Genomic DNA, 12,463 nt, shown 5'->3' with positions numbered 1-12,463 from the left:
TTATTAAAATCCAGTTCAGAGAATGTACGTACAATAAACGTAACGCTATTGTGCAATTGATGCGTGTATGTTACTCGGGTTACTCCTTCCTTGTTTCTTGGTCCGTTTCCACGTTTCTTCCGTTTTTTCGAGCAGGCAACGGCAACGGCAACGGAGAGTGGTAGAAAAATGCAGTAGGGAAAAGAGAAGAGTACATAAATGGTTTCTACATATAGAACACTTTATCTGAGATAATAGTAGCGGAACGTAACAAGAACAATGCTGTATTCTAGATGCGACAAATTCATCGGTTGAACACGAACCAGTTTGGAGGAACATTGAAAGAGACGTAAAGAAACAGTGGCAATACGGAAAAGTACCGTTTCGAAAGTTGAGAAATCTATGTAGGTCGCAGAAAGCTCTTGGGCGCAAGTCCGAAGTCGGGAAGCAAACAACTTTTCGATCGACGCTAGTCACCTCGCTAAATACACTCGGATAGGTAGGTCGACGAACGGAGGAACGGGCGGACGCGACAGATTACTACCGTGAATTTGCACGAATCTCCTTATGAAACGTTACACAAGAATTTCTTCGTCTCCACGGTCTATATACATATGTATGTATATGTATATGTATATCTCTTTACGAAATTTCGATTCGACTGTTCACGCGTATTATTTAGGTACACAGACCAGAGAAACTTTAGATACGGTCTTATATAGGCGGGGCTATTTTTCGAAAAGTAGCTTGGAGATTTGAAGTTTGGAATGGAGGTCGTCGCTCCTTGAAAAAGATGGTCGACGAGTTTCATGGACGAAACTGAAGCGCGCGGTAAAAGTGCGATCAGCATTGTCTACGATCTACTTAACGTGTACCCTTGACTCTAATAGCTAAGAGTATTATAACTCCTCTATAAGATGTAATTGTTCATTTTTAGTAAATGCATCGAAATGTCTTTCTTCACTTGGAAGGGGAGCAATCGTTCGGAAAGTAGCGAACATGCCGGGCGCAACTTACAAGATGGTCTCTTTCAAATTGCATCTCAAGCTTGTCATATTTTGATACAAGTAAGTTGACAACGTGTACACAACTGGAACGCGTTTCGCTACTTTCATCTCTCTACTAATTCGAACGATAAAATCTAAATAATAAGCTGCGATAGGTGTAATGTTGGTAGTAGTTTTATGGTTCAAGTTAAAATCGATAAGGAAGAAACCGCATGCGAAGGAAACATTTGGAATTTTACTGATCGTACGAAATTTGATCCGAAAGGTGAACAATACGCACAACGTGTCTTACGGTGGGAACAACAACGTAAAGAATATCGCATACTCGAAATGTTCCGGCAACGACGAGGATTCGATAAACCCGGCAACATGTTCCGCAAGCAAAGGAACAACTTCCACGGTCCGCTCCTATACGAAATATATGAAAGAGCGAGGCAAAGATCAAGATGTGGTCGTTCTATTGCCGCACCGCAAGAGCAGAACGCCTCTCGTTAAGCACAAATTATCCGTAAGTACCTACCTACTGTTTCATCGCTGTACGGTCTTATAATCATCTCGTTACAGACAGTCTCTGAGAACGCGCGATTAGAACTGAATCCGTCCAAGTATTCCGGCGTTGGTGGTCCTGCTGGTAGTGGATCGAATGCTAATAACACCACCACCGTACCCGACGACGATTTCGAATTATGGGATCATTCCGGTTTTATGCTGAGAAACGATGCGGACGATCCAATGACGAACGGCAAGTTAGTCTCTCTCTCTTAAAATCTAGAAATTTCCATCGTAACGTTCAATCAAGTTGTTCATCGATCATGGCTAACTGTAAAACTTAAACGTTGTGACGGGATCAGATGGGGTGGTGCGCAAGGATGGTGTAGACCAAGTTGCATCCCGATCACGGTCATATTGATTTTGATAGTGCTGGTTGTATTACTGCCGTTGCTGGATCATGCAGCGGACAAATACGCGTTCAACGACACCAGCTTTGGCTTTGATTCGAATTGCATGGACGGTTGCAGTTTGTCGTTCGTGGAAAGTCTGCCAGTCGGCATGAATTACGCCAATGATAGCTTCTTACTCGACAACACGTACGATTCTTGGATTAAATTGATCTCATTGGCTCGAGAGAAAATCGAAATAGCGTCGCTTTACTGGACTATGAGGAGAGAGGATGTATATCCGGATGATACCGCGAAACAGGTGAATAGAACGACGAACCGTGTCTGTGTCACAGGACAAGCTCAAGCATTTCAATTTGATTCGATTCGATTGGTTTCAGGGAGAGGAGGTTTTCCGCTTGCTTCTTCAAGCAGGCAGGGATCGGAATATTCTGTTGAAAATAGCGCAAAACATGCCGTCGCAAGTTAGCCCGAACATCGATACAGAAGTCTTGACGAAAAAGGCAAACGCTAAGGTAATACGCTTAATCAGTAACGATAACACCAACGATAACGCTTACAAGCACAACAACAACAACAACAACAACAACAGCAACAACAACAGAAAAATGCACGTTTACGCAGGAAGGAAATTAAAGGAATAAGCAAAGAAATATTAAGAAAAAAAAAAGATGAAAAGGTTGAAAAGAGATGAGACATTGCATGTAGTGGTGGATCTAAAAGGTTGTACACTGTGCACCGGTATCGTGATAATACTTGACAAACTAATTAAGCAACTCGAGCGATACTCGAGTGATAAAAACGAATCATCTAAGAGAACGTTGATTAAAATTCGAGCAGGTGAAGAGTTTAAACTTCGCGGGATTGCTCGGAGGAGGAGTGCTACACACGAAATTATGGCTGGTCGACAGAACGCACGTATACGTTGGTTCCGCGAACATGGATTGGCGATCGCTGTCGCAGGTGAAAGAGCTTGGATTAGTCGGTCTGAACTGCAGTTGTCTGGCAAACGATTACGCAAAAATTTTCGACGTAAGTCGAAAACATACTCGGAACTCACACACGTAGAAACTCGACGCGTATTCTCTCACGTTTCGTAGGTGTACTGGACAGTAGGCGGAGAAGGCGGTAAAATACCAGCTGTTTGGCCGGACTCTCTCGGTACAAAGATCAATCTAAAAAATCCTATGAACTTTACATTTATGGACAATAGGTATAAGACATTCGTGGCGGTAAGTGTGACGATGATAACCAAGAGTTTCAGACGAAACAAGCGTTTCAACGTATTCGAGAACGTATATATATCTCGTAGAGAATAGTAAAGTTTGGCAGGGAAGGGAGAAACGAAAGGGAAACAAGAATGCGTGTATTTCAGAGTTCACCCCCGGCATTTTCACCAAACGGTCGAACCAACGACGTCAATGCTATCCTCCATTGTATCGAAAAAGCTGAGAAATTCATTTACGTCGCGGTAATGGACTATTTCCCTTTGACGATATACACAGCTAAAATCAAGTACGTATCCATTTCACATTCTCCAGCATTCGTTCGAACGACGTGCGTTCCTTTCCGCTTCTTTAATTCGCCCGTGCGCGGGTTCAAATTATTCCACACGCACGCACGCACGCCTCCGCGCGCGCGCACACACACACACGCACACACACTCGTGTATCGATGCAACGGTGAAATTTAGGTATTGGCCGATAATAGACGACGCTTTGAGAACCGCAGCCATAGAACGTAAAATACACGTACGGCTGTTGATCTCCTGGTGGAAACATTCTCGCAAGTCGGAGAATTCCTTCCTGAGATCGCTCGTGGAATTGACCGATAGTTACGCAGGCGTGAAAATCGAGGTGGTAAGTGTTACTTAAGTACACGTGTATGTATAGATGTACACGTGTATATACAGATAGATAACTAGAGGATGTTTCTGAATTTTCAGAGGAGATTCGTAGTTCCTACCGATTCGCATTTCGAGAAAATACCGTTCTCGAGGGTGAATCACAACAAATATATGGTGACCGATACAGCCGCGTATATAGGAACGAGCAACTGGTCCGGCGATTATTTTATAAATACCGCAGGCAATTATCTCTCTCGTTCCTTTGCTTCCTTCTTGCAAATTCACACTTTTACGGGGATGCGATCAAGTGAAACTAAATTTCCGTGCATTGGTTTGTTAGGTATCGGTACGGTATTCGAAACAACGGGAGATGAAACTTCGGACAACCTGAGGCAACAATTGAAGGACATCTTTGATCGGGACTGGTACTCTGAATATTCTTACACTTTAAACGGAAGTTTGCCAGTCGTGGAACAACCGACAAACAGCATCCAAGACGACTACTATTTGCGATCGTCACGCAACATATTGGTGTGACTACGTCAACGATTCCATCAACGGATATGCGCGCGTCCACCGAGGGATATGAAAATAGTATAATTTACAGCGGTCCCTCCAACAAGACGGACCAACCAACCTCTTCAATGTGTCACGTCTCCCGTCATTTACAAACATGAAGTTCTTTTTTTCATTTCTTTTTCTACGAAACGCGTATACTTACTTATGATTGTTCGTACTCGGCAAACATTGATTATGAAGCTGACGTTTTATTTGTTCCGTATACGCTAGATATACACGAACACGCAAACGCACTTCCTTCGTCCACTCTTCCTTCCCGTCCGTTTTAGCGTTACTACTTTTACGGACTCTCTCCCTCACTTCCTCGCCGACTGTGTGCACGTGTCCTCTACTCTCTCTCCCTCTCTCTCTGCCTCACCTCCTCCGGTCATCGTGGTGCTGACGGCAAGCGCTGGAGCCTACTCGCACGTGGGCAAACGCACGCGTGCGCGCGCGCGCACTGATCACGAGAGAGGTGCATGCCTTAAATCTTAAACTTACAGGAATAATATTATATAACGATTGTTCGTGTGCCTTGCTTCAAGTGTCCTTGCGAATGTTTTCGATTAGATGTATCGCCGTGGTCGTCCGTTCATCCGTTCATATCTGGTTTTCAAAAAGGACGCTAAAGGTTGCAGCAATTATCGCGTCTATGACGCTTCATAGCGTTTTTCTGTAGTGGTGTGATTACGATAAAAAAACAACTGCACGAACCCGTGACATTTATGGTATGTCAGGATTAAAACGACATGCATCAATAACATTACACGTTCCGTAACTTTTTTTGCGATATCTTGCGGAAAACAGTTTGTTGAAACGTGGAACGTTCGAAGGATGTCCGTGCTCGTGTGTAAGCAGAAACGAGTCCATCTGAGCAAGCCCGTACACCTACAGTGGCAAATGGCAAAACAGCGTGGTTATTTCACAGCTACGTTCGAATTACTACGAAACGAAACCACATGCTCCAAGAACATATTGGTTTCCGTACGGATAATTCGTTGCATAGCGTTAATCAGGCTAATATGTTTGACTATTGCGAAACGGGTTTCGCTTCCAGCGCGCGCACCTACACGAACACGCGCGCATACGTGTTCCAGCATCCGACGATGAGTCGCGGCTATTCGTCTTCGTGTTGTGTCTTTCCTTTTTTCCCCCCATCCCCCCCCCCCCAACCCCCTTCGTTTCTTTTAACCTGTCCATCGAATTTTGCCTTCGTATTCGTGACGTAACACGTTCGTCCGTATTTTAATGTTCTTCCCACCACGGATAGATATATTTTCCGTCTATGTACTTCCACATTCCACACATTTTTGTACAGAACTGGATTACGTACATGCGCAACCATTATCCTACGACGTAGAGTATCCAGTGGAAGTTCTCTCTGTTTGTATGCCACATACCAGAAAAAATGCTGACAATTACGACTACATAATTCGTAAGCGTAAGGAAATCATGACGCGATTCGCCGTTCACCGTAGGCTCCGTCTCTATACTCTATAGGTACTCTATATGTACCGTGTACGTGTATTTCGCGAATAACGTAACGAGGAAAATTCGAAAGAATTCGTAGATGAGAGCGTGGCGTAAAACAACGACAATTGTTTCGTTGAAATAAAATTTGATAAAACATTTAAAAAACGTAGCAAGCCTTATTTTCTAAACCTTACCACCCCCTTATTCGAACATAACGCGTGTACACACGTGAAAAATTGCCAAAGTCTAAACGATACATGACCAGCGAATTGAGAAGTAGCGCGAGGGAAGGAGTACACGATCGTGGCGTTCGGATCTATAGGAATCCTTGTTGGCGGTAGTACTAGAAATCGGTCGATCGTAACTGATACGACAAACGGTTTCCTTCTCGCATCGAATACAGTAGGCATATTGTATGTACTTATGTAGGTACTACAGTACATATTGGGATTTGTTTTTCGGTATTGCGTTTTCCATTATCCGTCTAAACAAACTACCCTCCGATGAAACACCGTGAATGGAATGCGGTTGATACGCGGCCAGTTTCGAGTGAACTTTGCAAATTGTAATCTCGACGAATAGTTTCCATAGGTGATGAAGTGACATGATAAAAAAAAGGCGAGAAGACAAGGAGAGACGTAAGAGCGTGACGGTGAAGAGGTTAGGTGGACTGAGAGTATCGGACGCGATTTAACGGTACAGGAAGGGGAAGGAGCGTCAAAGGGAAAAAAGAAGGGGCAGGGGAAGAAGCAAAGTAGAAGGAGAAGAAAGGAAAAGCAAGAGTGAAGACCGCACGAGTGACAATTCTCAGGCGTATCGCTTGCAAAAGACTCGCGGTGGCATAAGAGGAGAATCGGTAGATTCGCGCGAGGAGAAAGTTTCCAAGGTATACCTAGCGTTTGTGCGTTCATCGGTTCGGTTCGCTTACTACTCGCTAGTTCGAACAACGATACTCTTTCTCGATTGCCGGTTTCTCGAACGTTTCTCAAGAGTATCGTGCAGACGTTGATTTCACGGAACATCGGATAAGGTCAGTGAAATTGTGCGAGGATCGTCGTTCAACACTCCACAGACAAATCGGTTTACGTCGCGTTCGGACGAGTGATAGTGGTATTTTAAGTAGGCGTGTTTTAAGTAGAACAAGGTATGAAATTGGATAGGAGCGTTGGACGAATAACTTTCATATACATACATACTTTTGTTCACAGTTACAAAGAATATACATATATGTGTTCTCTTGAACCGGGAAATATAATCGGGGATGAGAATGACACGGGGTGAGATACGATACTTTTTTTAAATCAATCGATCTGCGTCGGAGTCGAGTCGATATCGGGGGATACATACTTTCTTCCGCGGACATTCACCGCGCGAGTTCGTCGCGACGGTACGCGAGTTGAAATTCGAAAGAACGTAACGCGGCATGTAACAACCGTACTCCCCCTGATCTTTTCTTCCTTTTCTCTCGAAAAGAGGCAGGGATTTGGCAATTATTCCTGCCGAACCGAAAGAATATTTAACGGAAGATGACGAGATACCGTTACGCATGCTCGCGCAGCATCCGTACCGTTACATCGCGCTTTCGATATATCTTATACCGAACCGAACCGTTTCTACGCCGAACGGTCTACGCTACCGGCTGTGAAAGCACGTAAAAAAGCGAATACAGGAAAAGACTCGGTATATGTACAGGGAAGATCGTAGAGTATCGAGTGTCGAGTATCATCGAGCATTGTAAGCATTTCGATCGATCCGTCGCGCGCAGTAAGTATGATACAATACATAGTCCCCCGATTTGGAACACGGGATAGACACCGCGCGACCAAGTTCACGATCAACTTTCACTCCACGACGGTCTTTCTATCTACGTATGAACGCGATTGAACGCGATTGAACGCGATTGAACGCGTGTGGTTAAGGTAACACCTTCTTTACTCCGTTTTGCTTCTCTCTCCTCAGCTGTTACCTTCTCCGACACGCGACGACACGCGACCACATTGTGAACGCGATGGTGGAGGATTTGCTGGAGATGGTCGAAAATCAGGCGAAATCGGACAACAATTGGAATTACAACGAGCATCCGACGGAACGTTTGCTTCGAGACGACGATTGCATTTCGAGAGTGGTGCAACAGACGCATCTCAGCCCGATTAAAAACTTTTTCAACGAGCAAAGCATCTTCATAACAGGTGGTACCGGGTTCGTCGGCAAACTCTTGATAGAGAAGCTCCTCCGAGAATGTCCTGGGATCTCGTTCATCTACCTGTTGGTGCGGCCTAAGAAAGGAAAAGACATGCATCAACGTATCGAGGAACTGTTCGACGATCCGGTAACAACTTTTCCCTTCGAGAGTTCCTTTTCACCGAGAGCAGGCGCGCGCGGTTTCCCGCCGTTCTATTTCTCCTTCCGGCACTACCACCGCCAGCGATCGCTCGCTTTCCCTCGATCAGCACTCGCGCTCCTAAAACACGTTCTTTCTCACTTAGGTGTTCGGCATGTTGAAAGAGAAGCACCCAAAATTTCGCCATCAGATCGTCCCTATATTCGGAGACTGTTGTGAACCGCGTTTCGGGATGTCTGCCGCAGACAGAGAAAGGATCACGCGAGAAGTCTCGATAGTTTTTCACGTCGCAGCTACGGTTAGATTTGACGAGAGTTTGAAACACGCAGTTCCCATCAATGTTCGCGCTCCCAAAGATGCGTTAGAACTTTGCAAAGAAATGTCCTGTTTGAAGGTAAGCCTACCGCTACGTTTCTGCTGTCGGGAAACGCTAACCCGAATCGCTTTTTCAGTCGTTCGTCCACGTGTCTACGGCTTACGCCTATTGTCCGCATCACCATATCGAAGAAAGGATTTACGATCCACCGATAGAAGCGGACAAGTTGCTAGCCATCGTTGACTCTATAGACGAGGAATTGATCGACCAAATTACACCGCGGTGAGCCCTTTTTTTATCCCGTACCTTTCTCTTCGAGATAATAACTCGATTGCTATATGTACGTATCGCAGATTACTAGGTGATTGGCCCAACACGTACACGTACACAAAAGCGGTGGCCGAAAGCATCATTGTGAGAGAGGCCGGCGATCTACCCGTTGGAATATTTCGCCCTAGCATAGGTTAATTCTTATCGCCTATTTTCTCCTTCCTTGCTCGTTTCGCAAATCGAAATCACGCTTGCGAACAATTTTTAGTGATATCAACCTACCAGGAACCGCTTAGAGGGTGGATAGATAATATGTACGGGCCAACCGGTGTTGCGGCTGGCGCTGGTACTGGGATATTGCGGACGATTCATTGCGACGGATCCAAGGAGGTCAGCGTCGTTCCTGGAGATTTAACGGCAAATGCTCTAATAGCCTGCGCCTGGGACGTAGGAACTCGTCAAAAGTAACATACGAAAATCCTTTGAAATACAAAGTCCGACAATGTACGAAGAAAATCCCATCCCCTCTCTCTCTCTCTCTCTCTCTCTCTCTCTCTCTCTGCAGATCTGCAAACATCGAAGAAGAGAAAAACGACAAAGTAACGATTTATAATTACGTCTCGAAGGACAATCCTTTAACGTACACACAGCTGAGAAGTTTATCAGAACTGTACGGACTCGAATTTCCCACCCGCAGAGCTCTATGGTACTACACTTTTGAGCAGCACAAACACAAGATAATACACATTTTCTACGTCTACTTATTCCACTTACTACCGGCTATCTTGATCGACGCCGCCATGCTTTGTACAGGAAAGCAACCGAGGTAGGTAATCTCTCTGTTCCTTTCTCTCTTCCTTCCTCAACTCGATACGAGCGATTCTTTCCCAAAGGATGTTAAAGATCTACAAAAAGATACACAAGTTTATGGATGTTCTCGACTATTTCACTACGAGGGACTGGACGTTCTCCAACGACAATTTTAAGGCAGTATTGAGCAATCTGACGCCAGAGGATCGTGACAATTTTTTCTGCGACATCACACAGATTCAGTGGGATCGCTTTTTTCGAACCTACGTACAAGGGATTCGCGTCTATTTGATAAAAGATCCCCTAGACACTCTCCCAGAAGCACGCGCTAGATGGCAGAGGTAAGTTGGACAAGTTCTGTCCGATATTTTTATATTTATCTATCTACAATTGTACCGGATCCTTCTTCTACAGATTGTACTGGATGCATCAAGCGTTGAAGTTAATTCTCGCTTATGGGATATTGCGAATATGTTGGACTATCTACTACACTATATAACTACCACTTACCTCTTTCGTAATTCTACACTCTTCGGTACCTTCTTCAACGCACTCTTAAATACGTAACGCGGGTATATGTATGTATGTATGTATATATTTACGTGTCGGTCGGGACTCGGCTCCGAATCGAACACGCCGCTGCCGCTGCTCGCCCGAGTTCATCGATGAGGTCACGTTTTCATCTTTCGCGACTACTTTATTCTCTCTTCACCTTCTCAACTGCTCGGAACGATAAAAGAGAAAAAGGGGAAACAGATGAAAAGATACGGAAAGAAGCAAAGGAAGCGAAAGAAGGGAGGGGGAGCAAGGATCAGCCTGTGAGGAAATCGCGTCAAGGGGAAAACACTTTCTACACGAGATCTCAGAAATACGACGACGCTTCCATTTCTCTTACTACTTTTTTTCCCCTCTTCCTTTCTCTCTAACGAATCTTATAGGACGATTTTCTACTGGCGCAAACAATGTCCAATTTCAACTATGTATTATATACGTGTACAAAACTTGTTGTTCTTTGTACTATACATTTCCGTTTGTAATAAAGAAATCTTCTTTTTCTTCCTCCTCCTCTTCTTCTTCTTCTTCTTCTTCTTCTTCTTCTTCTTCTTCTTCTTCTTCTTCTTCTTCTTCTTCTTCTTCTTCTTCTTCTTCTTATAGAAAGAACGAATCGAATCGATTTATATTTCCACTCGTAACATTTCGCTTCGTTTCGCGCTTAAATTTTGTTTCCGATAAACGACTATTCTCGTAGGAAATACCTTCCCTAACCATCCTTTGCTCCCGAGACGTGTCTTCGTCGAATCAATCGTCCATTGACTCTCCATCTCCAACATCTCCCTCTTCTTTTCCACATTCGCCAGTGCGTTGCGCGTTTTTTCCATCTTACTTTCTTAGATCCAGACGGTGAGTAGACTCACCGTAACAAACAACTGGACCGGTACAAAGAACCGATAGCTGGTTGGGTGGATAACGTGTACCGACGGTATCGATTGATTCCGGCCAATTGATACCGCTTCTGCAGTCGCAATGAAACGCTTCAGGTAACACTAGTTATATTCCCGCTCCTTCCTTTTTCACCCGATAAAATTACCCAAACCGGACAATTTTTCCTACAGGAGATTGAAAATCTACAAAAAACTGCACAAATTTTCCTACACCGATACCAAGTACCTTTCGGATACTCTTTGCCCGGAAGATCAATCGTTATTTACAATCGTTAATACGTGGACTGAGAGTGTACATTCTTAAAGACCATCTAAGTACGATACATCGCGCAAAATTACGAATGGCCAGGTAACAACATTTCTCCTTATTTCCTCGCTAATCTATGTACATATGTAAGTACATGCATAAGTATATCGCAAACATATTTTCAACCTTCACTTTATTAACGCCTTATGATATTTATCATTTCAGATACACACTATGCTTCACCGATTCATCAAATACACCATCTTTCTCCTTATCGTCTGGCTTACTTATTCCCTAATATATACAGCATTTGTTACTATTAACAGTGCCGCTACTAACCAAATACTCCACCTGTTTCTCCCTTGTACTACCTAATGTTTCAACATTTATCAACTGCCCACCCTTCCTCCCTTCCTCCTTGGCTGGAGGACTACATTTTTTCGTTTAAAGCACATTCCTTAGAAAATGCCACGTATGCAACTCCCCTGCTATACACACATTTTCGTGAATCATCGTTGCGAAATAATCACCTCGTTTTTGTCCTGCTTCGAAAAAAAAAAGAGCAAAATCAAACGCTACGAATTTCATTCTGCCAATCCCCACCACCACTACCACCACCAAAACAAGAAACGCGTTAGCTATACGATATCTTCCAATCGTTCGTTCCTTTGTTCGAGATTCCGTTTCTCTTTTGTTCCTTACCAAGAAGTATGGACAAAAATGCCAAGCTCGATGGCGTCGTATAGTTGCTAGAAAGAAGATACACCGTACGATGATTAAAGTAAAACAACGGATCGTATTGAAATTTCGATTAGTGGTTTTTATGTAAAAAGAAGAATAAAAGAAGGAAAAATGTGCCTTGCTATTGCCATGTACATATTGACAGCTACCTTTGGAATGCTCACCAAGATAATAGTAGCGATCGGTATATTTCTCTTAAATCTTCTTGGAAGAATTATTTACTTTGCATACACGATCTTCCATGCAGTAGCACGTGCCGAATCTGAAACCAACACCGAAATTGAATTGGCACAATTGCTTGCTGACGACCCATCGTAATGAACCAGCTGTATCTATACTATTGCCAGTTTACATCTTTCTTTCATCTTCTTAATGTAATTATCGGTAGTGTAACTGACATTTGAAACCGATCAAATGCCATGGTTTCTTTCGTAAGTTACAGTAGAGGGGTACGTATAGATTTATCTAACTTTTATTCATGAATTAAAAAAGGTAAATATAATAAAAATTAAATATAATTATAAAAATTAAAAA

The 12,463-nt window shown here is 43.6% G+C and overlaps 2 protein-coding genes across 3 annotated transcripts; both read left to right on the top strand.

The window, feature by feature from the left end:
- Nucleotides 1–929: 929 nt before the first annotated feature.
- LOC108579992 (phospholipase D3-like) lies at nt 930–4,613 on the top strand. Its single transcript, XM_017943640.1, has 11 exons — nt 930–1,046; nt 1,252–1,494; nt 1,551–1,732; nt 1,838–2,186; nt 2,266–2,400; nt 2,726–2,917; nt 2,986–3,117; nt 3,261–3,400; nt 3,579–3,744; nt 3,831–3,972; nt 4,072–4,613. Exons 1-11 carry the CDS (start codon nt 930–932, stop codon nt 4,266–4,268), a joined length of 1,995 nt encoding a protein of 664 aa, XP_017799129.1. The 3' UTR covers nt 4,269–4,613.
- Nucleotides 4,614–6,520: 1,907 nt separating this feature from the next.
- LOC108580199 (putative fatty acyl-CoA reductase CG5065) lies at nt 6,521–10,252 on the top strand. 2 transcript variants are annotated; one of them, XM_017943903.1, is made up of 9 exons: nt 6,521–6,648; nt 7,722–8,091; nt 8,249–8,497; nt 8,556–8,701; nt 8,773–8,882; nt 8,958–9,153; nt 9,255–9,515; nt 9,583–9,840; nt 9,914–10,252. In XM_017943903.1, the coding sequence occupies exons 2-9, from the start codon at nt 7,771–7,773 to the stop codon at nt 9,996–9,998; spliced, it is 1,626 nt and encodes a 541-aa protein (XP_017799392.1). In that variant the 5' UTR covers nt 6,521–6,648; nt 7,722–7,770; the 3' UTR covers nt 9,999–10,252. The 2 variants fall into 2 exon arrangements, with proteins under 2 accessions (XP_017799392.1, XP_017799391.1); XM_017943902.1 differs by having other exon boundaries at nt 6,521–6,792.
- Nucleotides 10,253–12,463: the final 2,211 nt, after the last annotated feature.

The sequence above is a fragment of the Habropoda laboriosa genome, unplaced genomic scaffold (genome assembly GCF_001263275.1).
Source record: "Habropoda laboriosa isolate 0110345459 unplaced genomic scaffold, ASM126327v1 scaffold2, whole genome shotgun sequence".
NCBI lineage: Eukaryota > Metazoa > Arthropoda > Insecta > Hymenoptera > Apidae > Habropoda > Habropoda laboriosa.
Note: the sequence above shows the minus strand (reverse complement) of the source record. Positions and strands in the feature narration are given on the sequence as shown.

What these genes read in the sequence shown, in the direction of transcription:
- LOC108579992 (XM_017943640.1), top strand. Translation starts at nt 930, where the DNA reads ATGTCTTTCTTCACTTGGAAGGGGAGCAATCGTTCGGAAAGTAGCGAA. An exon ending in TCGTTAAGCACAAATTATCC is followed by an intron (nt 1,495 to 1,550) that starts GTAAGTACCTAC and finishes ATCTCGTTACAG; the next exon opens with ACAGTCTCTGAGAACGCGCG. An exon ending in TTATTTTATAAATACCGCAG is followed by an intron (nt 3,973 to 4,071) that starts GCAATTATCTCT and finishes TTGGTTTGTTAG; the next exon opens with GTATCGGTACGGTATTCGAA.
- LOC108580199 (XM_017943903.1), top strand. Translation starts at nt 7,771, where the DNA reads ATGGTGGAGGATTTGCTGGAGATGGTCGAAAATCAGGCGAAATCGGAC. An exon ending in AGGAACTGTTCGACGATCCG is followed by an intron (nt 8,092 to 8,248) that starts GTAACAACTTTT and finishes TTTCTCACTTAG; the next exon opens with GTGTTCGGCATGTTGAAAGA. An exon ending in AAGAAATGTCCTGTTTGAAG is followed by an intron (nt 8,498 to 8,555) that starts GTAAGCCTACCG and finishes TCGCTTTTTCAG; the next exon opens with TCGTTCGTCCACGTGTCTAC.